Source organism: Triticum aestivum, chromosome 5D (assembly GCF_018294505.1).
Source record: "Triticum aestivum cultivar Chinese Spring chromosome 5D, IWGSC CS RefSeq v2.1, whole genome shotgun sequence".
NCBI classification, from domain to species: Eukaryota; Viridiplantae; Streptophyta; class Magnoliopsida; order Poales; family Poaceae; genus Triticum; species Triticum aestivum.
The window spans coordinates 442,363,827-442,387,810 of NC_057808.1; the positions used below are offsets into that span (position 1 = coordinate 442,363,827).

Genomic DNA, 23,984 nt, shown 5'->3' on the forward strand with positions numbered 1-23,984 from the left:
GCTTGTCGATGAGTGGAAGCAAGGTAGATGCCGGCGTCTTGTGGATAGACCGGGGGAGGCAGAGGTGCTTGATGGGGAATTCGGCTAGCGTGCCTGAAAGCGTGCACTCGACGATGGTCAACTCATCGGTGGTGCACCGGATCGGCGGCCTGGATCATTTGAAGAAGCCTTTCCAGTTATAGGTATGCTGCTAATTTATTGATGGTACTTTTTTCAGAAAAAAAATCAGTTTGGGCCCTATCCTCCGTACGATCTTAGTGCTGGTGTTAGTGAAGTTGGGTTTATAGCAGCACAAGATGAAGAAGCCAGAGCCTCTGCAGTGCAGTCTCAATGGGCACTCTGGACTATGAACCTCAAAGCGCACGAGGCTAAGAAGATGGTGCTGGAAGAGTATGCATAGAAGGTGGAGAAAGCGTTCCATGACCTACTTTCTGATACGCAGGAGACACCTTCGTTTATTGGCGCTGGTGATGAGTATGCAGACCACGGGTTCCTCAGCCATATAACAATGGCGTAAAAATTTCAACCAAATATGTATTGAATAATGATGTGTTTCCCAGCTTGTAACACGCAATATTCAACATAATAGAAGTTGATGTATAAAAACAAAATGCAATAGTTAAAATGCTTAAATGATAAAATAAAGGACAAAGTTACTTAAAAAGATGTTTTGCATTTCCAAATTTCAACGCATCATTAAACATCAAGATTCAGTAATCTATAAGACAAGAAATATATTTACATTTTCAAGTAGAACATAATCAAATTCCCAAATCAATGTACATGAATTGCAAAAAAATAAAAGTTACCTTCAGTATATTCTCTTCCTCCGAGCCATGAAATATTCGACCACTTGATCATTGGTAACATATTCTCATTTATTCTTTCTCCATATAAAAGATGACATCATCACTCAAGCTGTCATCATTCAGACAATTGCGCAAGTAAGTTTTGACTAGTTTCATAGCTGAAAAGCACCTCTCAGCTGTAGAGATAGCAATAGGTAACACAATCACTAGTTTGAACATCCGACAAAACAAAGGATGGATAATATGCCTCTTTGTCTGCACCATTTATTTATTGAAAGCTCGATCATTATAGTTATGTTGGAAAAGCTATCATTTGTGCGCACATCGGCAATATAGAGGCACATATCCTTATCAAGATCCCTCAAATCCCCGAAATCAAGATCTTTTGAAGAAACTTCATATTATTGAGTTGAACAAATAAATTGCAAATGAGACATGGAAAATTATTTAGCCAACGAAGCATAAGTACCTAATTAGAAGTTAAAACAATACCTAATCCTATAAGTTCATATATACAACTGTTGCAACCTGTAATTTTCTTTAGGAAAAACAACATCAAAAAAGAACAATGACTAGGAATCAAATCGAGTGATGACTATAATTTAAATTAAAAATTCAAAACCACATTTCAATTTTGCTAAGAGAAAGGGAAAGACAAAATTAAGTCACGTGGGTGCTGCAGCCTGCCCTGCAACGTCGGGTGTGGGCGATCGGCTGCCTGTTGGCTGCCACTGCCTAGGAACCGCTCAATAGATTCGATCGCCGCCGTTAGGTCACCTGGGTGCTCGCCTGCTCGAGAATTCGGAAAGGATAGAGGAGATGAGGTGATGCCGATGCGTCAGACAAATGCAATTTCCTAGTTAAATCTGGAATTGGAATACGGGTCCCTAGTTTAACCTTTCTTTTGAGAAAAGATCGCTAGCTTAGCCAGACACGGATGGATCGAGCAAGAAGCGTGGTGCCGTGCTGCGGGCTGGACGGCTTGTTGCCTGGTTCGATGGGCTATGTAGCATTCCTCCTAGGCCACACTGATGCCTTGGGCCGAATAGCTGATAATTAGCACTAAAAATTAAATTGGATCTTGTAGCCTGTGCCACAGGGTCTGCCCATTGGGCTCCGCCCCTGATTTCTTTAGTACTCTCTCCGTTCCTGAATATTAAGTCTTTTAAGAGATTCCACTATAGACTACATACGAAACAAAATGAGTGAACATATACTCTAAAATGCGTCTATATACATCCGAATATAGTTTCGATAGTGGAATCTCTAAGAAGACTTATATTTAGGAACGGAGGGAGTACAAAGTTAGTGGATCAAGGAGTACCATTTTGACAGCCAAACTATTTATCTTGAGCAAACAAAGTTGGGTTTCTAATCATTTGTAGAACTAAATGATACCCCGCGCGTTGTGGCGGGACTTTCTTTCTTCCACGAGCATATCAAATGAATAGGATATATTGGATGAATGAAAAGGAAATGTGGGTTGAAATGTTATCATTCCTCAATTCTTGCATACCATGATATCCAGTGAAAAATGGGGCTTGAAGATACTCAGCCAAGTAGAACATGTGTAGAATCTGTAAGAACATATAAGAAAAGTTTTGTATTGAGTGAAAAATGTATGAAACCTATGAAATCAAAATAGAACATAATATTCTGCAGGTAAAGTTTGGGCAATCCTCATGATCTCAGTTATGATAAATCTTTATATTTAATTTTGAACAGAAATGGAGAGGTTCCAGTAATGTTGCTAGGATCTAAATGGGTCGTTTGAGTTGTATGTACACATATATTAATGATGCACTATGATCTCTCCCCCATACAGACAACATCATGGTTAAGTTGAGTCTTTGGAGCAGGATTGAAAAAGGTGCCTCTTAGTTATAGTTTTATGTGCTGTAAATAATCAGTGAAACAGAATGCAGTTGAATGGTAGGAATTGCATGCATTTCTTCGATAAAGCAAGCAAATCAGAATAGAATCTGAGAGGACATCGATTAGATAGTAGACCTCCCAATCAACTTATCTGGGATACTTACAAAACGTTGTAAGCTGAACGAAGGAACAGCAATCAAGGATACCCAGCGGTAATAAAGGAATAGCTCTGAATATATACACCACCATGAACATTAGCTCCACATTGAAGAACCGAGGGGGCATATAGGCCGGCAAAAGAAAAGCCTGATGACTTGACATAATCACCAATGGAATAACCCGAGATTATTACTACTTAACGTTAATTGCACAGTCAAAATATCCAATCAGGAAAAGAAACAATAGCATGTCACCTTTGGGGATAAGGCATGCAAAACATTGATTATCTGTGCTAGAAGCTTGGATCAATCGCAACAGCGGCTCTGTCCGAAGATCACCACGTCAGCTTCTCGGCCTGGAGATTGTTCACCAAATAATAAAAGAACCATGTAGATAGAAACCTGTACAGCTCAAGTACTCCCTTCAGTTAACTTAAATTTTGCGGACAGTCATGTTAAAATCTGACCACCAGATCAACCAAGGAAACATATACTTAAGACATGATTCTGAAGGAATTGAGAAACTATCTACAGGAAAATATTCAAAGTCTAGGCATTGTATCCTTTTGCTTAATACCTCTAAAATACAGAATAAATCGATATGTTGTACAATGTCTATAATCAGAACTTCATCAAGTATTAATAAACTAAATAGCATTGTAATCATCTAGATAGGAAAACAGAAATTAATTCCTTGATAATTCTAGACTTTGAATATTTTGCTTGAGGCCATGCACGTGTAATCATCTAACGTTCTCCATTTACTCTTCCAGCAAGACCCACGCTGCACTGCCAGGTTTTGCTTGAGGCCATGCACGTGCAGGTTTCGCATGGATGCATCCATGGCGTTCATCAGCAAAATTCCCAGCCGGCAATCAACTATGCATGGCGCTAGTTCGTTACACAAGCATTGAGTCAGTATAAATAATATCATAGATCATTTTACAAATTAACATTCTATTTGAGCTAGAAACTATAACTTACCTTCAAATCGCGTTTGGTTCGGAGCAATTGGGCTACAGACCAGAAGGAAATCTAACCTAATAAAGACCACAACACAATAAACGAATCAATAGCAGATCAAGTCGTTAATTACTTGATAATATTAAGCAAACTTGCTCCTATCTGCACCTGCACCGAGTCCATCGATTCCTTAAGACTCTTTCCTTCACGAGGCTCAACCAAACCGACCCTCATATGAACTTCGGTGAGAAGAAAAGGCGGCAACGCCAGGCAGACGGTGATGGCACGGAGAAGATTGAACATGGCAAGAGCGAGCAGAAGGCGGCTTGGATCGCCATATTTGAAGAACACATGCTGACCTCGACGGCAAGTGCCTCGCCGTAGGTGAAGTGCTGGAGAGGTGAAGTGCTGGAGATGCTACCCGTGGTGCTCGATGAGGTGTTCGAGCGTGTCGCCGGCGATGGGGAAGAAGAATATGCAGCTGCAGAGGCTGCGCGGTGGCGGCGGTGATGCCTGCAGATTTGTCCCGTCCAGTCCCCCACATGGTACCGGAAGGAGATGAGTCACGGTGGGGGATTCAACTCAGTTTGATAAAGGATTCTGATTCGTCGAGCAGGCGTCCGCGGTGGAGCGGTGGCGGCGGAGAGGGCTCCAATTTGTCCCGTCACCGGAAGGAGATGGACAATAAAATCCCTCTAGGGGTGATGAAGATCGATGATTGATTGCATGCCACCACCCGTTTCATGTGTATTTGTGGTGAGAAGGTCGAAGAACTGAAAACGTTGCCGGGGATGGAAGGAGAAGAGGGCAACGCATTAATTGGGGGAGTGGAAGAGGAAGGACTCGAAGGATTAGTTCTGGGAGGCGACGCGCCGAGGAAGGATGAGCCAACCGGAAGGGGCGTGGGGCACCGGGGATCAACTCTTGGCAGCAAATCTGAGGCATGTGTGGTAAATCCAACGGCTGAATAAATTTGGGATGACGTGGAATCCTGAGAACGCAGGAAAATCAGCTAGTGGGGGGCTCGTATTTAGATATACTAGTAGATAGCTGTAGTAAAGCAAGGTAGTTTTTTTTTCCGCGAATACAGAAAGCTTGCGTATCATTTTACTGATGGAAGGAATAGAATGAGTACAGAGGGTACAACATATGACACAAACGCAGACAAGCGTGAACATGACGCCCGAAGCAGAGAGACAGGGGATGCTCAGCCTGAATAGAAGATACATCACAGCTAAACCCGTCAAGCCCGAACCACGACCAGCAGTGCGGAACCGACAATAATTCCAACATCACCCGAGCCAACAACGGGGACACCGCGAGCAAGCAAGATAACACCTTCGAGAAGGAAGACGACGTCGAGACGCCATCGCTATCCGGTCCGGGGGAACCAGACCTAGGGTTTCTCCTGAGCTCAAAGAGGGGCGTAGCTAAAGGCCTTGGCAGCGTCTCCAAGAAGGAAACGACACCCACGGGCGCCGTCACTGCCAGCACCGGCAAGCCGAGCAGGGATCTCTCCCTGGCTTGAAGCTGAGCAATCCCATAGCCCCCGAGTCTGGAATCAAAGATGAGGAAGCCAACATTGGCCGGAACAACCATTCGGGAAGGGGTTGGCGGGGTTGCACTTGCCGTTGGAGGGTGGCACTACCTATGAACCCATGGTTGTTGGATCGGGCAAAAGGAGGAGGCTTCAAGGCGTACATGGTGCGTCAGGCTGCGAAGCGAACCACGCAGGGGGTAGGATGACGGCATTATCCAGCAATGCCGGCAAGCTAGGACTGGAGAGACGCAGATTCGAACTGCCGTGGCATTAGCTGTTGAGACATCGGCGAGCCAGGTAAGCTGGAATGGACACAGCTACAAGGTCACCGAGGCCGGAGATGACCGGCATAGACGTCGACAACCAAGGACACCAGGAGACGCGGGCCTAGGCCACCGGGCCCGGAACATCGCCAGCAAATGCCCGTCGTGAGGAGCCCCATGTCTGACACAACCACAGACGCATCACCGATTCCCCGTGAGAGCAGTCACCATGGCTCGGGGGGAGGATGGGCCGCCGGAGACGAGGAGGGCTGCCTGCATGGAAGGCAGGCCGCAAACGCCCCCGCAACCAGCCGCAGGTCCCACACCACACCCATGGTCGGCAACAGCACCAGCAGAGGCTCGGTCGCGCCGCTGCGGGGGGTGGGGATGGCTGCAAGGGAGCGTCCATGGCAACGACCCGGCCGACAAGCACGCGCAGTAGCTGTAGGAGGGCGCGTCAGGTGGGGTCCCGGGGTCACGGGCGGAGGGTAGAGGCGGGCGAGGGGGGGTGGCGCCCGTGGCGACCGAGGATGGACGGGGGGAGGGGGTGCTGCTGGCCGGATCCGAGCAGAAGGCCGTCCGGTAGGACCGGATCCGACGCCGCCGGACCAGCTGGGGGCAGCCGCCGTGGGGGTGGGGGCATGGTGCGGGGTAGTTTTCAGAATCTTGACGATTTTTGCTGTTGCAGAATATATTGAACTTTGCTCTCTTGCTATTTTGTTTGTTCTTTCTGGATATTGTGGATATACATGCTGACAAACAGGAACACAATCGACCATCAGCAAACAAGATGACGTGTCACTACTTTGGGTTTTCTCACACCATCTCCTTGATTGCTTGAGCTCGACGCCGTGTTCCCCTCCCGTGCACGCAACGAGCCTGGCTGTGAGGAAACGTTGAATCTTAGCAGGCCTGGCTGGATGATGATTTAGACATTGTGCATGCCAAAGTTTGAATGTAGCCCAGATAATCAAACAAACCAAAACTTGTGGTGGAGCTGGATAACAGGCCCACCTAGATTCATGTGTCTTCTGCTGGCACCGGACATGCAACTTGTGATAACTCTCGCACACGTAAAGTTCACAAGCTCGGAGTGATTGGACCTATTGGCACATGGGTGCACTAATCTTGCTCCTAGGCATACAAAGGTAGTACTGCCTTCAGGTCCATGAAAGATTTGAGCCACAACGTTCCCTGTGTGTGCGGGCACTGGACATCCGAACTAGACCAGGATTGCTATTTCTTCTACTGCTACCTGACCGCCATGGAAAACGTTTGCATCCTAGAATTTTCTGATGCCGCTCATTCATATCTTTATCACCTTAATAACATATATGGACCGTTATGATTCATTATCATCTTCGCGAGCCTTCCCCGCCACAAAGTAATAAAATAAATCATTTCAAAATGAGGCCAAGATTGCGAGTCTACTCACTGACTAGCCGTGACCTATGAGTAATTCAACATGGATGTGTGACTGTGTGGTGCAACTGGTGAGGAAAGTGGGGGGAAATGGAGCTACTCTTATAGGTCATGAGGAGTGCGTGTGCACATGACCTTCAATTTTTCCGTCTGTCAAAGATTTGTGGCAGCCTCCAGTGCTCTCTTTATGTGGCCCCCCGATAACCAAAAGTGATGGCACGCTATACATCATTATTATGCATCTAAAAAACACATCATTATGAGTCTGACCGCACCTACCATGCATCATGGTAAAGACTTATTTTCCACATTGTAAACAAATTAGTATTATGTACACTTGTCAGAGTAGTATGTGCCTTTACAAAATTCCGGGTGAAGACAAAAATGTTACTCAATCCGTTCAGGTGCATAAGTCATCTTATGTTGTGACCATGACCAAGGTGGAGGGAAAAACGAGACGACTTAATGTTTATTTGCTAATTGACCACTACATGTCGTGTTTGATAGTCCCAAGTTATTAAAAGCATGTACGCTCCACATCTTTTATTTGTTGATTCCTTTACTTATGTCAAGAAACAAGAAACAAGGTGAAGTTAACGCACCGCGCCTAAGTGTTTTGAGATTATTTGGTTTTCTTATACACCTAGACGAAGGGAGTATGGACTTTGCAAATGTAAAACATTTTCAAATTTATGCTTATTATTACCCATCCTTTTCTTTGCTCAACCCAGATGAACTCTTACCATTATAAAAAATATGTCAAAATACACATTAAATACTCCAAGGCATGCATTCCTAGCAACCCTTAAAACTACTCAAATTTTACTTTGTGTCTCTATCTTCATTTTATATTTCTATGTTATTTGGTCATCTTGATTGTTGGAAATGGTTGAGACTTTTATTTCATATAGAGAATGAAAACCCAAGCTAGCGATTTTGTTATTTTTTATTTTGTCCCCAACTGAGGCTCTTTCAAGTTGTTTTCTTAAATCTCTTGCATCTCTTAATCAGAAATTCGCAAGAGCACGCGGGCGCGGGGTCACCCACCTGCCTAGGCGTGCCCAGTCGGACGATTGCTTCAAGGATGAGAAGTTGTTGGATTTCCCACGAGGGCACAAACAAGTTTTTAAGTTTTAGTTTCTTGAACTTGGGGATTTTGTCATTCTTTCGAAACAAGTTTTATTAGATAAAACTTGGTGAAGTTTTAAGAAGTAATCAAAATGTATTCAAAAGTGGTCGTATTTCAAAGTCCTCGTCACAAGGAACACAATTATATGAAGACGGAACTTAATTCGACTTTTGGTTCAAAAGATATAAAAGATTCAAAATCGAAAGCCAAACAAAAAATGGGGTGTGCCTACCATAAATCATCTCTCATCTCTTTATGGCACTCCAACTTTCCTAGTTGACTCCACCCAAATGCTCGTGAGTAGTCTCCAAATTCTAAGCTCCTTGCTTCCTCATAAAAGTTTCTAAAATGACTATAACTCCTAACTTTACCTAGGCCTTTTTGTTAACAACCAGGACAAATCTTAGCCTCAAGTGATTTATGGTCCAAAGTCATGACATCGGTGTGGTAAGACTGTGGAGATGTTGTTGCGATGCATGTCCAATTTAGATGTATAGCACTCGGATTTTCTTCCTTCTTTTTAAGTCATTTTTATGCCATCAACGCATACATTTAAAAAAAATTAAGAATACATGGTTGTCATTCAACACGCTACTGCCATAAGGGCGAGCAAATCTGTCGCCTCCCAACTCCAGCTGCCACTGCCTCAGTCCCCCTCCTCGTCGCCATCCGGCAGCCCCGTCGGCAGCAAGAGGAGCCGGGACCCGTCGGTCTCGTTTTCTTTTCTTAGGTTTTTCTTCTCCGATGACGTCGACGAGGTGGTGGCAACAAAGGCATGTTGGAATAAGGTCTCTCTGGTCCCTCCCTACCTTGACCACGTCTGATCCGGCGCTGATAAAGGGCATGTGAGAGTTTGTGTTCCCAAATCTGTTGGTTCCCTTCAGATCTTGGTAGTTCATGTGTCTTTCAAGGAGAGCTTTTGACTATCTATTGGTGTGGCGCCTTCGATATCTTCTTCTGTGTTGTTCTGTGGCTTGACTTCATTTCTTCAACTCTCTGAACTGGTGGTGATGGATCGCAAGCCTGTCCTGCTTAGCATGATGCTCAAGCCGATGCTGTTTTAACGATTTTTGGATCTCGTCTCAAGAGGCGAGTGGCTATTGCAGTCTTCAAAGCCTGGTATGGCGAGGGTGTTCGCAGGTGTCACTTTTTGTTTTTTTTAGTTCAGTGCAATTTCGAATCTCTGGAGGGCGGTGTACAATCAGAGGAAGAAGAAGACTAGTATGCTTTTTAATGTAATTATATTTTTTACTGGTCTTTCTACGCTCAGATTCTTTTTCATTGTACTAGCCTTTGTTTTCTTCGATATTAATCAGATCTAAGATTTCCTTTGGGTGTCTATTAAAAAGGAATATATCGTTGTCTGCATCAATCAATGTGAGGTTGGGGATTATACTCCTTTTCCTAGAAAGAGTAAAAATGGTCAGCATAAAAATTGCGTATTAAAGTAATGAAAACACTACAACATCATAGGTATCAAGAAAATGTGTTATATAATTCAAGAGATATCCTCCTCTCTAGGCTTATTTTTTAGGGAAAGCCATAATGTCGGTTTATATTTGGTGCGCCAAAAATGATACATAGTTTGTTAACACATCCACTAGAAAACCCGGAGGCTGTGATTTTCAAACAATGGTTCGAGAGGGCTCTAAGTTCCTAGCCACCAAATTTGCCGGCACATTAACCTCCCTAGGGCAGTCATACAACAAAATGGAAATAAAATTGCTAAAAAGGAACATTCTTCATAAAATTGGGGCTTGATACGTCTCCAACGTATCTATAATTTTTTATTGTTCCATGCTATATTATATTTTGTTTTGGATGTTTAATGGGCTTATTATACACTTTTATATTATTTTTGGGACTAACCTATTAACCGGAGGCCCAGCCCAAATTGCTTTTTTTGCCTATTTCAGTGTTTCGCAGAAAAAGAATATCAAACGGAGTCCAAACGGAATGAAACCTTCGGGAACGTGATTTTCGGAACAAACGTGATCCAGAGGACTTGGAGTCTACGTAAAGCAATCAACAAGGAAGGTACGAGGCAGGGGGGCGCCCACCTCCCCAGGCAAGCCCTCCACCCTCATGGGCCCCTCGTTGCTCCACCGACGTACTTCTTCCTCCTATATATACCTATGTACCCCCAAACCATCAGATACGAAGCCAAAACCCTATTTCCACTGCCGCAACCTTCTGTACCCGTGAGATCCCATCTTGGGGCCTTTTCCGGCGCTCCGCCGGAGGGGGCATTGATCACGGAGGGCTTCTACATCAACACCATAGCCTCTCCGATGATGTGTGAGAAGTTTACCTCAGACCTTCAGGTCCATAGTTATTAGCTAGATGGCTTCTTCTCTCTCTTTGGATCTCAATACAAAGTTCTCCTTGATCTTCTTGGAGATCTATTCGATGTAATCTTCTTTTGCGGTGTGTTTGTCGAGATCCGATGAATTGTGGGTTTATGATCAAGTTTATCTATGAACAATATTTGAATCTCCTCTGAATTCTTTTATGTATGATTGGTTATCTTTGCAAGTCTCTTCGAATTATCAGTTTGGTTTGGCCTACAAGATTGATCTTTCTTGCAATGGGAGAAGTGCTTAGCTGTGGGTTCAATCTTGCGGTGCTCGATCCCAGTGACAAAAAGGGAAACGACACATATTGTATTGTTGCCATCGAGGATAAAAGGATGGGGTTTATATCATATTGCATGAGTTTATCCCTCTACATCATGTCATCTTACTTAAAGCATTACTCTGTTCTTATGAACTTAATACTCTAGATGCATGCTGGATAGCGGTCGATGTGTGGAGTAATAGTAGTAGATGCAGAATCGTTTCGGTCTACTTGTCACGGACGTGATGCCTATATACATGATCATACCTAGATATTCTCATAACTATGCTCAATTCTATCAATTGCTCGATAGTAATTCGTTTACCCACCGTAATACTTATGCTATCTTGAGAGAAGCCACTAGTGAAACCTATGGCCCCCGGGTCTATCTTTCATCATATTAATCTTCCAACACTTAGCTATTTCTATTGCCGTTTATTTTACTTTGCATCTTTATTTCTCTTTATCATAAAAATACCAAAAATATTATATTATCATATCTATCAGATCTCACTCTCGTAAGTGACCGTGAAGGGATTGACAACCCCTTTATCGCATTGGTTGCGAGGTTCTTATTTATTTGTGTAGGTGCGTGGGACTTGCGGTGGTCTCCTACTGGATTGATACCTTGGTTCTCAAAAACTGAAGAAAATACTTACGCTACTTTACTGCATCACCCTTTCCTCTTCACGGGAAAACCAACGCAGTGCTCAAGAGGTAGCAGGGCTGCATGTCCTAGCGAAATTCCACCACCTTACATGATCTCTACGGCCTCCATGTAGTCGGCCTTAACACAAATTCTGTTGCACCCAACTTCATTTTCAAGGAGGAGCCCATCTCGTAGACCTCAAGCTTCCGTGTAGCTGCATCGTCTACAAATGGGATATCACTGCATGATGCTGCCACAAAGAAACCGACCTCATCTCGAAGGATTGCACCCGTGCCACCTGCTCCCCTGTCGGATCAAAGGTAGTGTTGACATGGAGTTTGAGAATTCCCTCTGGTGGCTTACTCCATCCATGTCTCTTTAACTTTGCTTGCTTCGAGTTTGCCTTGGAAAACTTTTTAGAAAGAGTAGATATTGCTTGTGTTGAACTGCTTGGTTCATAGACATGCTTGCCATGAGTGTAGCAGCATCTTTCCCACCATACGTACCATACTGTAGTAGCTACAAGATAGTTACGCTGCACATCAGTCACATGGGCCATGGTAACGTTCGTTGGCAGTAACAGATTGGCCAACACCGAGCCACTTTCCCTCTCCATGTCACATACCTCCTGTACCACATCTTGAATCCCCATGAGTCTCCAAATTTCCTGCAGCCTAGGACACAGGAACATTGCATGTATAATGCTTTCACAATCTGAAGTGCATAGGGGGCATTGAGAGGTCGTGATCATATGTCTGTTTGCGAAGACTCTAAGAAACGTTCTCCATACTTGTATTTTGATATTTTCCGGCACAAGCTACTTCCAAATGGTATGCCAAAATGGACTAGTAATTGAGGCTTGTATAGAGTTAGTCATCAACAACTTTCGTCGATGTTGATGCTCCCATTCTTCATGGTATGCCGATCTAACCGAAAAATTTCCACTCCTGTTAAAGTGCCATGATACGAAATCATTCATCATTCCCAGAGCCAATGGATATTTAATATACCTTGCAAATCAATAGGCCAAAACAACTCCGATATAAATTGTTCATCCTACACTCTATTCTCTGTATCAATAAGCTCAGAAACTTTTGTGACCACAATGTTACCTCTTGGTGTCATTACCTTGTGTGTAGGCTGGTTGGTATCCAGGGGTCTTCCCAAATATTAATTTCAGACCCATCACCAACTCTCCAGATATGCCCATGCTTGAAAAAACTAATACCACTCGAAAGGATCTGCCACATATAAGAGCTCCCTTTCTTATGGCTCCAACACTGCTTTGCCAAAAGAGCTAGATTGAAGCAATGACCCACATTTTCCACCAAGCAAACCAGTGCATGTGTTTTTGCAGATCATCATCTCCCCACCAGTATTTAGACATGGTTGTGATTATACTATTTCACAGCTCCGTAGGATAACAATTTCTCCTTCCAACCTCTGATTCTGCCTAGAACTTATCAATGAGATGTTAGAAACTGTCTGTTTTGTCTACACTGACAAATGGAGGCAATCCCAAATATTTATCCGTAATGGCTTCCACCATGCTATTCAAAGCGGTGCATACCTCCACTCTCGTATCAACAAGGGCTTGGCTTTACTCACCAACTGTCCAGATGCTGCATAATAATTATCCAGTGTTGTTTGCAGGCTGGTTGCATTGGTGCCATCTGCTCGGATGAGAATTAGCGAGTCATCGACGAATAAAAGGTGAGAGACCGAAGGAGCATCACAACACACCTTGACTGCCATGATATTACTAGCCTCCTCCTCATAAGTGGTCACACTCATCAGCCCTCATCACAGAGCAAGAACAGATGTGGCGATAAAGATCATCCTGTCTGAGTCCCTTGGATGAAATTAAAAAGTCAGTTAGTACATTGTTTACCCGCACCTGGTACTTCACTGAGCGTACACACTCGTGATCATGGCCACCCAATTTGGTGTGAACCCTAGGCGCAAAAGTATGGCCACCAGGAAACTCATCCTCCCTAGGCTTTGCGCATGGATAGAGACGAGTCTTGTTTCAAGATGTTCTCTGGAGAGTTGGCCTTCCAAGACAAGACATGCACCGGTGCCTAGAATTAGACAAGATTTACAGTCCAAACTAAACTCATATCTATTACGAGTACATCTGTGTGCAACCACAACATATGCCTTTTGTATCTCACTTCATTGCCTTTTCCGTGCCCTAAATCTTACAGTTTCTCCTCTAGGGACAGTGGGAGGCAGGCTGGACCTCCATGCATCGGATAATTTCCTGGTGTCTCCTACTCCAAATGCATTCATTGGTATCTTAATCACATGTGATTGCATAATCACATTGTATTGCCTTGCAGAGAGCCTCACCGCCATGAATTAAGAAAAAGATCGTAACAACAGTACCTAAATTGTGAGTTCGCTCACTTTTTTCTTCTTTGGAGAAATATTGATAGAAAGTGTATTTGTGAATCGTGAGTGCTTTCAACTGTGGTTGTGTGTGTGATGTGTGCGGGGAGGGGCATGGTGTGAGTGTGGGCACATCCAATATATAGGCCTCAACCCAATGACAAACAGCAAGAGATTTGGAGTAAAAGATAGAACAAAGCCGGTTTTTATTTAAATTGATTGTTAAATAACCTCCGCACCAAAGACTAATTAAATGTATATTTTTGGTGATATATTCTTATTTATGTTCCTCACATAAATATCAATTGGTGTAGTACTTGATAACTTCTTCATCCAAGTGTGTAAACCAAACTGGCGCCCTTCCCTACAGCCACGTGAACCAATGTATACACAAGTACAGCATACTTCTTCAACTATCTACTTCATGCTTCGCTTTTTACTTATGTGTTTGTTTTTTGACCGGAAAAGAGGATTTGCATCGCTCAATATAATTATCCATATACACAGCTTAAAGATCACTTTTGATCTGAGCGAAGTCAGACTATTTTGTGTGAGGCGTAGAGCACCAAAAGGCTGCTAAGGCATGGTTAGCCTTGTAGTATACCACTTCTCTAATATATGAGCTATAACATGGTTTAAAAAAAATACTTCATTCCATAAAGTTGTACTAAGGTTGAGACATTTATTTTTGGATGGACGAAGTATAACATAATCTTCTTCTTCCTCATGATCTCTCTCTCTCTCTCTCATGGTTTTGTCTCACACAAGAACACGCACATATACCAGGAGCAGCACAAGAGCTTTCGCGAGTGCCTCCTCTCCTTGGTGAACTCAAGAACTACATGTTTTCTCCAGCCCTCATGGCCTCCAATGCACAATAGTACATACACGGAGAGGTGGCACTCACGCCATGACTAAAGCCACTACTTTGACCCATTACTCCACTAACCACTCCATGCAATAACCACGTCCTAGACTACCTCCGTTATCCATACTACTCGGCAACCACCTGACCAAGCAAACTAGTAGCACACACCTAAGAGCATCTTCAATAGAAGATATAGATGAAAAAATAACTAACTTTTGCATATTCGAGGTATAGATGATGTACATGCAAAAAAAAAAGTACATCTCCACCTCTTAAAGATGTAAACTACAATATCTCGTGATGCAAAATAGACATCACCACTTACAGGACATGTAAAAGTAGAGGCCGTGCACCAACTGCCGACAGCTCTTCCATTCCTCCTCTGTCCACCAGCCGCACAGCCGCCGCCACTCCGATTCGCCGCCGTCTCCACTGCCGATGCCCGCCCGGGCCAGATCTGTACGCGCGCCACCCCCGTCGCCCCTTCACCGCTACTCCGCTGCTCTCCGCCTCGAATCGCCGCTCCTCCGCCGCTGCTGCTCCACCGCCCCGATTCGCGCTTCCGTCGGCCCAATTCGCCACTCCTCCTCCCCTCTGACGCTCCTCGTCCTCTCTCCACCTCGAATCACGCCGCGCCGCACCCGTGAGCTTGCCGGCGCTGGCCTTGTTTCCATCGTTGCCAGCGCTCACGTTTGCCATGTCCGAGCACGCACTTGAACTCTTGGATTTCCCAGCTGCCCATAGCGCCCTTCATCTGGCCTCCCCATGCGCTGCAGCCTTGCGCCCGAGCAAGCCGTGCTCCGGCTGCCGCGTCGAGCTCTCTCCTGTCGACTTCTGGCCACCCCAACTTCTCTCTTTTGCCCCAAAGGATCCGCCTCGCTCCCAGCTATCCGTAGAGCCAAATGCCACTGCATACCGTCGTCCATAGGGCAAACCCGAGGCACTCCGCCATGCTTGGTGGTCGCCGGCGGTATAACCAGTTTACATGTCCATTTGCATAATCTGTTGTGGTTGCACTTTTACATCACCAATTTACATCTTTTATTGGAGTTGCCACTTTTTGAAGATGTAAAAAGCTTTCTTTTTAGATGTAAATTTTTACATCTCATGTTTTACATCTCCAAATTTGCGACTTATTGAAGATGCCCCAACAACCACTACTAGTGCGCAGAGTTCAGCACTTGTGCAGCGTCCCAAACGGCTACTGACCCAGCCGTTCGGCTAACAAACAACCATCAAATATTTTTTGAGGAAAGGCCATCATGGCTAGCTTTATTAATTCAAAGAACAATTACATCGTTCACAAGTTGGCCAACAATGAACACATGAGGTTCATTTGTCCAACTATAATCACACTTATTACAATAACTAAACTTTGCTAGCTCATGAGCAACAGAATTTACTTCACGAAAACGGTGTGTGAAGATGACCTTTCCTATTGACGTAGCTACGTTTGTACATTCTGCAAAAATTGCCGCTGCTGAGTCCCACCATTGATCTTGACCTTGGCAATAGTTTACCACATTTTGAGAATCTGGTTCAACTTCAACTCTATTGAACCCCATAGAATTTGCCAGGATTAACCCATCCCTCATTGCCATAGCTTCCATAGTCATTGCATCTACAGCATGGTGATAAAATCTGCATTTGGCTGCTATAAATACTCCTTTTTCATCGCGCAAAACAGCAGTCGTTGCCCCCATACCATCATCCGCGTGGTACAATGCATCTACATTTAACTTTACAAACTTCGGTTCTGGCCTTGTCCATTTATGTTCTCTCACTTCCCTCTTCTGGATTGACTTGAGATGATTCCCAACTATGGCTAGGATCGAGTTTGGCCATCTAAACTGAGGTGGGCAACCATCATGGTGAGTATGTTGCCTCCGCAGCCACCATAAATACCAGCATCCCGCCGCGACAACTTCCTTACAATTCATACTTGGCATAAGAGGCAGGGGTTCATCCAAGTCTAGTAGAAGTGATTCCAGTATTACCGAACCAGAGAGATCCATTCTAGCTGCAGTTCCTATTCGGTCCAACAGGCCAAGACCTTGCCACAAACACTTCGCCAAGTCACATTGGAAGAGAAGATGACGCATATCTTCTAGACCTTTTCTACATACTGGGCATTCTCCACTAACTGGTATATGTTTGTTTGCCAGAATGGATTTTAAAGGAACTATACCTCGCAAAGCTCGCCAGCAGAAGATCTGTATCTTCCTAGGTACTTGTAATTTCCAAAGCTGGTTCCAAATCGCCGTTTGCAAGGTACTACTGGACGTCAGATTCTCTCCTAGTTGACCTGTCCTCACTGAAAAAATTCCATTTCTTGTGTGATGTCAAGCAATGAAGTCATCGAAAGCCTGAAAATTTAGTGGAATTTGCAGGATCCTCATTGTGTCCACTGGATTAAAAATATCTCTGATCAACTCATCATCCCACTGACCTGTAACTGGATCAATTAAGTCTATTACCTTTGATATCACAGTGTGTCCTCGAGGGGTTATTACCTTCCTATCTGGGCTAGATGGAATCCATGGATCCTCCCAAATATTCACCTTTTCTCCTGAGCCAATTCTCCATATATACCCCCGCTTGAAAGTAGTCAGTCCAGCAACAATGCTTTGCCAAGTGAAGGAAGAGCCTCTCTTCGGCCCTGCTTGCAATAAATCTGTTGAGGGATAATATTTTGCCTTCAAAATTCTTGCACAAACTGACTCTGGATTTGTGATCAATCTCCAGCATTGTTTAGCAAGTAAGGCCAGGTTAAAGGAATATAAATCTCTGAAACCCATTCCTCCATCACATTTTGGGATACATAATTTCCACCATGCAAACCAATGTAACTTTTTATCATCTTCTTCATCTCCCCACCAAAACTGAGCAATAACATCTGTAATATCTTTACATACACCTTTTGGTAGGCAAAAGACAGACATAGCAAAAACTGGTATGGCTTGAGCAACAGCTTTTAATAGAATTTCCTTTCCTCCTATAGATAATTGTTTCTCCATCCAACCTTTTAAGAGTTTTTTGATTTTTTCACAGAAGTGTTTAAAACAATCACTCCTATCAGCCCCAACTAGTGCAGGAAGGCCCAAATATTTGTCAGACAAGGCTTCTGTAGCAATGTGAAGTTCCTGACTAATCTCATATCTAGTTTGAGCATTTGTATTTGAACTGAAGAAAATACTAGATTTACCCAGGCTTACCATTTGACCTGAATTTTCACAGTAGGTATCCAACACCTGCCGTAAGGAAGTTGCATTCAACATATCTGCTCTCATGAGAATAAGAGAATCGTCAGCAAATAAAAGGTGCGAGACTGACGGTGCATTTCTGCACACTCTCAACCCATCGATGCCACCAACTTCTTCTTCAAACTGCAGCATGCTGGATAAGCCCTCTGCACAAATCAAGAACAAATAAGGAGATAAAGGGTCCCCCTGCCTTATACCTCTGGTAGGAATAAACATGTTTGTCTCTTGGGAGTTGTACCGAACTTTATATCTGACTGAGCTCACACATGCCATTATCAGATTAATCCACTGATCATCAAAACCCATCTTATGCATCATATTTCTCAGGAAAACCCATTCAACTCTATCATATGCTTTGTGCATGTCTAATTTGACAGCACATAACCCAGCCTGACTATTCTTGGTATTCTTGATCTTATGGATGCATTCATAAGCAACTAGAATGTTATCAGTGATCATTCTGCCCGGGACAAAAGCACTTTGGGTAGGTGAAATAATATCAGGTAAGATGCTCTTTAACCGAACTGAAAGCATCTTAGAGATTATTTTGTACAAGACATTACATAAGCTTATGGGGCGGTACTGTGTAATCAGCTCCGGGTTCTCAGATTTTGGGATCAGCACAATTGATGTATCATTCCACTCCTCCGGAATCTGCTTTGAGTTTATAGCATGTAACAAACAACCATCAAATTAGTACACGGATTCACTCGGCTCCAGTCTAACTAATCCATTCAGCCCGTCTGACTCCAGTGCCCCTTGCCGTTTCACGCGACCGTACCGCATCGCACAACATCGCGCCATTAGAGCATCTCCAGCCGCGCCCCCAACAAGGCCCCCCAGGCAATTTTTCGGCCGCCGGCGCCGAAAAATCGGCCCAGTCGCGCCCCAAAGGCCCATTTTTCGCTGGCTCGGGCCGAAATTGGCGCCGGCGGACCCAGGTCAAACCCGGCGCGCTGGGGGCGCTTGGGGCGCCGGCCGAATCGTTTTTGGCGCGAAAATCGGCGGGCCCTCCTTGGCAGCGACTCGGCTCTTCTCGCCGCTTCGTCGTCCTCACCGCCTCGGTTCCCGCGGCGAATCAATGCCAAAGCTGCCGCGCGGTGTCGCGCCGGTCAGCCTCCTCCATTGATGCCTCATGGGCGGCGCAGTGAAGACCGGACGACGCGCGTCCCTCGCCCGCCACGCGTACACACGGAGGCCACGCGTACGCGCGGCGCTCCGCCTATATAATCCGCCCCCAGTGCGCCGGTGATGCACAGACTCTCCACCGCCGACACCTCGTTCCTCCCCCGTTCCTCCCTCTCCTCTCGCCGTCTTCAGTTCAACCATGGCCGAGCGCTTCCCTGGCGACGGCGCGGCAGCGAACGGCTTCGGCCGCCGCCACCTTCATGAGGACGAAGCTCAGCTCCTCTATGAGGCCGAGTACCGGTCCCGCCGGACATGCGGGTGCCCGGGACGTGGAGGATCAGCGCCGACGGGGTCCCGGTGCCACCACCGCCCACCGGGGCGGCGCAGCGTGCAGAGATCGCGCGTATCAGCGCCTCTCTGCCGCAGGCGGCGAGGGAAGGTCCACGGTACATCCCCGACAGCCCGCTGTGGGAGCCCTACTTCCGTCGCCGCCACGCCGAGCAGCTCGAGGCCACCAACGGCGTCGTGCCCTCCGGGAGGCTCAACTCCGAAGGCCGCCGCCGATGGTGGGGCATGTCCGGCCGCACGCTGGAGGCCGTCCTCGAGTACATCGAGGGAGGCAACACGCCCAGGCTGGAGTACCCCGCTCCCCCGTCCTTCTCCCGCCGGCGTGGGAGCTCGTGGACGCCGAGGCGCATGGACCCGGGGGCGTCCTCCTCGTTCGGTCGCTCGTCCGGCTCTCCCTGCCTCCGCCCGTCAAGCCGGAGCCCCAGGACACGCTGGTCAGCCACCGCACCCGCAGCTCCGGCATCCGCATCGCCGACTCCTCCCCCACCTCTGGCCGCCTCGTCCTCATCAGGCCGAAGGCGGAGCCCGGCCTCCCCGCGGAGTACGAGGCCATAGTCCGGCGCGGCTTCTCCGACGAGAACGCCCTAAAGTGGGCGCGGGACGACTACCTCCACGACGAGATGGTCCGGCAGCGCCGAGCCCTGGAGGAGATTGCCGCCCGCAAGCGTGGGCGCGAGGACGAGAACGGCGTGGTGATCCTCGACAGCGACGAGGACGAGGACGCCCCCGGACCGTCCAACCCGCCGCGCCAACCTGGGGAGGGGTGCAGCAGGGACGCCGGCCGCGGAAGAGGCGACGACGACGACGACGTAGACGGCGGCGACTACACGCAGTTCTACAGGCTCCTCGACATGTAGAGCTTCAAGGGCGGCGGGCGGCGAGGAGCGGCGAGGGCGACAGCGGGCCTAGTAGCTTTTTTTTTTCTTTTTTTGTAAAATATTTTAAATATGTATGAAATCACTGAAGTTTGGTTGAATTTGCGCCTAGTTTGTGCCGGATTTTAGTTTTCAAAAAAATCGTGGGCGCCGCGACTGGGGGGCATCACGCCCCCAGCACGCGGTTTGCGCCGGTGCACCCCCAGGGGGCGATTTTTAGCACCTCCTGGAGGGCCAACGGCTGGAGATGCTCTCACACCGTAATCGACATCTCTCCATGCTCGCCGCATCGCAGGATAGCCCGGCATGTCATTTTCTCCGCGCATTCAACAGAAGCATCGACGAATAGTTACTCCCTAAACTGTCTAAGACTCTAAGTTAGATGCAGACCCGAAACTTAAACATGCAGATACATGGAATGAAGATTAATGCTAACGTTGCATCCTTGTTCTTTGGCCAAAGGATGAACTCCAGTCTTCAGTGCTGACTGCTGCCCGTCCCAATAAGGACTGATAGTTGAGTCAAATCGTTCTGTTATCTAGGTATGCTTCAACTCATTCTGCACATGTCAAATTCGTAACAGCATCACTAACAGTGCTACAATATGCAGTTCAGCTTTGTTCACGCTCAGCTCCATCAGCCGGCTTGATGTCTGGCAACAAACGCTCTTACGCCACAATGCATTTTCCTTTGGATACCTTCACATGGTATGAAAGGGGGGTAGGTGGGCTCCGGCTTAACCCGTAAAATTGGTTGATGTACAGCTTCCCCTGAACTAACTGAATAGCCATTTCTTCTTTTGGCCCCAGACCACCGTGGAAAAAAGATGTATTCAAGAATTTTCCGATACCTCCCCTCAAGCGTCATCACGCTAATTGCATAAGATTCTATGATGCTTTGTCATAATTGATAGCCTTTTTTGCCGCCAAAGAATAAAATAAATCTTATCAAAATGGGGCCTGGATTGTGAGCCCTCTGCCGGTGGGTTATTTAACGTGGATGTGTGAGTGTGTGGTGCAGCCTCGGAAGTGCGATGAATGAGGGAGACTCTCTAGACTGCGGGTAGTGAGTGTGTATATGTCCTTAAATATTTCCGTCTGTCAAAGATTCGTGGCTGCTCGTGATGAAACATTTATTTCCCGCTGAAAGTTCACCAACAATGATGCAAGAAAAAGATACACAACATTTGATCAATGGTCTCCTTAGCAATTATTCACTATATCAAAAGAGTTTTCTGTAAGCAACATGAGGGTTTACCAGATCTGTTGTTCTTCCAAATGGGACTTACTACCCCTGTCCGGGATTTTTAGGGCTAGTTTGGTTCGCATCCACGCTGGGTGTCGCCTGACCTGGACCTTGCGTGGTAGCTGCCTGAGCTTTGTTTGGTTGTTGGCTGGAAAAAATAGAGCAAGCCTGGCCTGGACAGCCCAGGCAGCTGATTAGTCTGCCAGGCGTCCTTTCCTGTTCGCCTGGGCAGAGGGCAGTATTAGCCTGGGGCTAGAGTAGCTGTTTGCAGATAGCTTTTGGGATGCTTTCTCAATTCTTACTTTTTTTAATCTGCTGATGACCTTTCAGGCACAGGCCACCATCCAAACAAGAACGTGACGAGGCTGCCTGGCCAGGCGAGAACAATCGAAATCCCAGGCCCAAGCCACGCGTCACTTTTGCCCAGGCATGTGGCTGAGGACAGCAACCAAACTGCCACTTAGTCTAGGGGTGGGCCCGATCTGTCATAAACAGGTTTAATGTTTAAACAACATGCATTTTGGGTTTTTTAAAACAGCCGACCACTCATTTAGTAGTTATCTGAGAAAAATTTAAAACCGGTAATTTTTTGGAACTCTAGCCTGTAAAGTAGTAGTTTTATGCTATTTACTTTCTTTTTTGAGAAAGTCCTCAAACAGTCTTTTTTTTTAAGTCCTCAAACAGTCAAACCACAAGATTGTATCAACGTTACCATGTGATTACACGTACTTGGGCCTCCTACTCAAATTTAAAATCTGAAGAAGAGAAAAAGAAAAGCCCAGGAGAAAGCCCGTTTGTTCCCCGTCCGCGGACGTGACGACTGACGTGGTTATCCCGTGATTAGCGCCGGACTGCGATTAGGGCTGCGGATCGGCGACGTGCTCCTCCTTCCTGCCCGCTCGCCATTAGATTGAGAACACAAGTTGGGAGACCGCATCGCCTTCTTACTCATCGTCCCAAAGAGACTCGTGTTCCCAGATGGATCCCGCGCCTGATCCACTCCCCGTGGAGATGAAGTATGTCTCCAGCGTCCAAGAGCTGGAGGCGCACTGCGCGAATCGCGAACCCAATCAGATCTCCTTCCGCTTTCGCACGTCCTTGCCTCTCATATCCAGCGACCGACTCATGATCCTAGTCCAACCGGGAAACTCTGGTTTCCGCGTCCACAATTGACAGCTTCTCTACTGCAAACGCAAACGCAAGACTCTGGTTTTGAGAAACTCATCCAAGGCTCTGTCCGGGGCTCCGTCGCTCAGATCGACGATGCCAGAATCTGTATCAACGAGCTCAACAGACTCCTGCGCAGCGCCGACATGGACATGCTGCCGCGAGGCACAGACCCTTCAAATCGTGCAAAGCCAGCTTGTCACCTCGGGTCTCCACTGCCGCCGGCGGTGAGCATTCGCTCGCCTTTTATTTTCGCCCGTGTTTCTTCGGATAATGTGTCGATTAGATCCTATAATGTGCTTATTTTTTCCTTTCTAAAACCAGCTTATCGAATATGACCTCCAGTGCACAGATGATGACAAGGCGACCATCCATGACTCGTCTCGGAGAGCACTGTGGAATCTTAATCTGAAGGCGCAAAAATTGAGGGAGGGATTGTTGTCTGAGCATGCTTATTTAATGAATAGGAACTTAGGAGATCTCAAGAAGGAGGCCATGGAAAGTCCTACTGATGTTGGCTCTGGATACATCGATTTCAGATTTCTCCATAGCTCGGACCAACCCAATTATCTTGACTAAGCCACACCATATCTGCCACATAGATAAATATGAATCTATCCTATTTACTAATAGATATAGGACACTATGTTATGTTGCATATTTTTAAACTGTGGTCCATGTTATCCCTTTTTTTTAGCTGCCATGCTATCCCTTTTGGTTATTATAAACATCGTCTCAAATCTTTAATAGCATGCGTTCGGGCAGTAGCTTGCGATATTAGCTGCAGATTCTTGGTAAAAACATTTATGTATAGAAGAAATAACGTCGACTTTTGGATCATGCTTGTCTTTTATTTTTGTTTGGTTGTTTGGTACTTCCTCCATTCCTAAATGTCTTTTTAAAGATTTCAATATGAACTACATACGAATGTATATAGACATACTTTGGAGTGTAGATTCACTTATTTTGCTCCGCATGTAGTTCATATTGGAATCTCTAAAAATACTTATATTTAAGAACGGAGGGGGTATAAAACATGTGATCCTACTGTTTGTATGTGTATCCGTGAATGCAACCTTTAGTTGTGATCCCTTTGCCATTGCCCCACGTGCTCCTTTTTTTAGTTGGTTGTAAGGATTTTAAAAGCCAAAATGTGTAGTAGGGTAAAGTTATAGCAATAATATAAGCTCACTGGGTGAGGACAATGACCATCAAACCAGGTTACATGTCCTGGAAAGAGCATTGTGTGTTGGTGGACAGAATTTTTCCATTCCG

General features: G+C 45.9%; 1 protein-coding gene across 1 annotated transcript; it reads left to right on the forward strand.

The window, feature by feature from the left end:
* Nucleotides 1-22,365: 22,365 nt before the first annotated feature.
* LOC123125394 (uncharacterized) lies at nucleotides 22,366-23,288 on the forward strand. The gene is made up of 2 exons (XM_044545895.1): nucleotides 22,366-22,936; nucleotides 23,034-23,288. Exons 1-2 carry the CDS (start codon nucleotides 22,856-22,858, stop codon nucleotides 23,286-23,288), a joined length of 336 nt encoding a protein of 111 aa, XP_044401830.1. The 5' UTR covers nucleotides 22,366-22,855.
* Nucleotides 23,289-23,984: the final 696 nt, after the last annotated feature.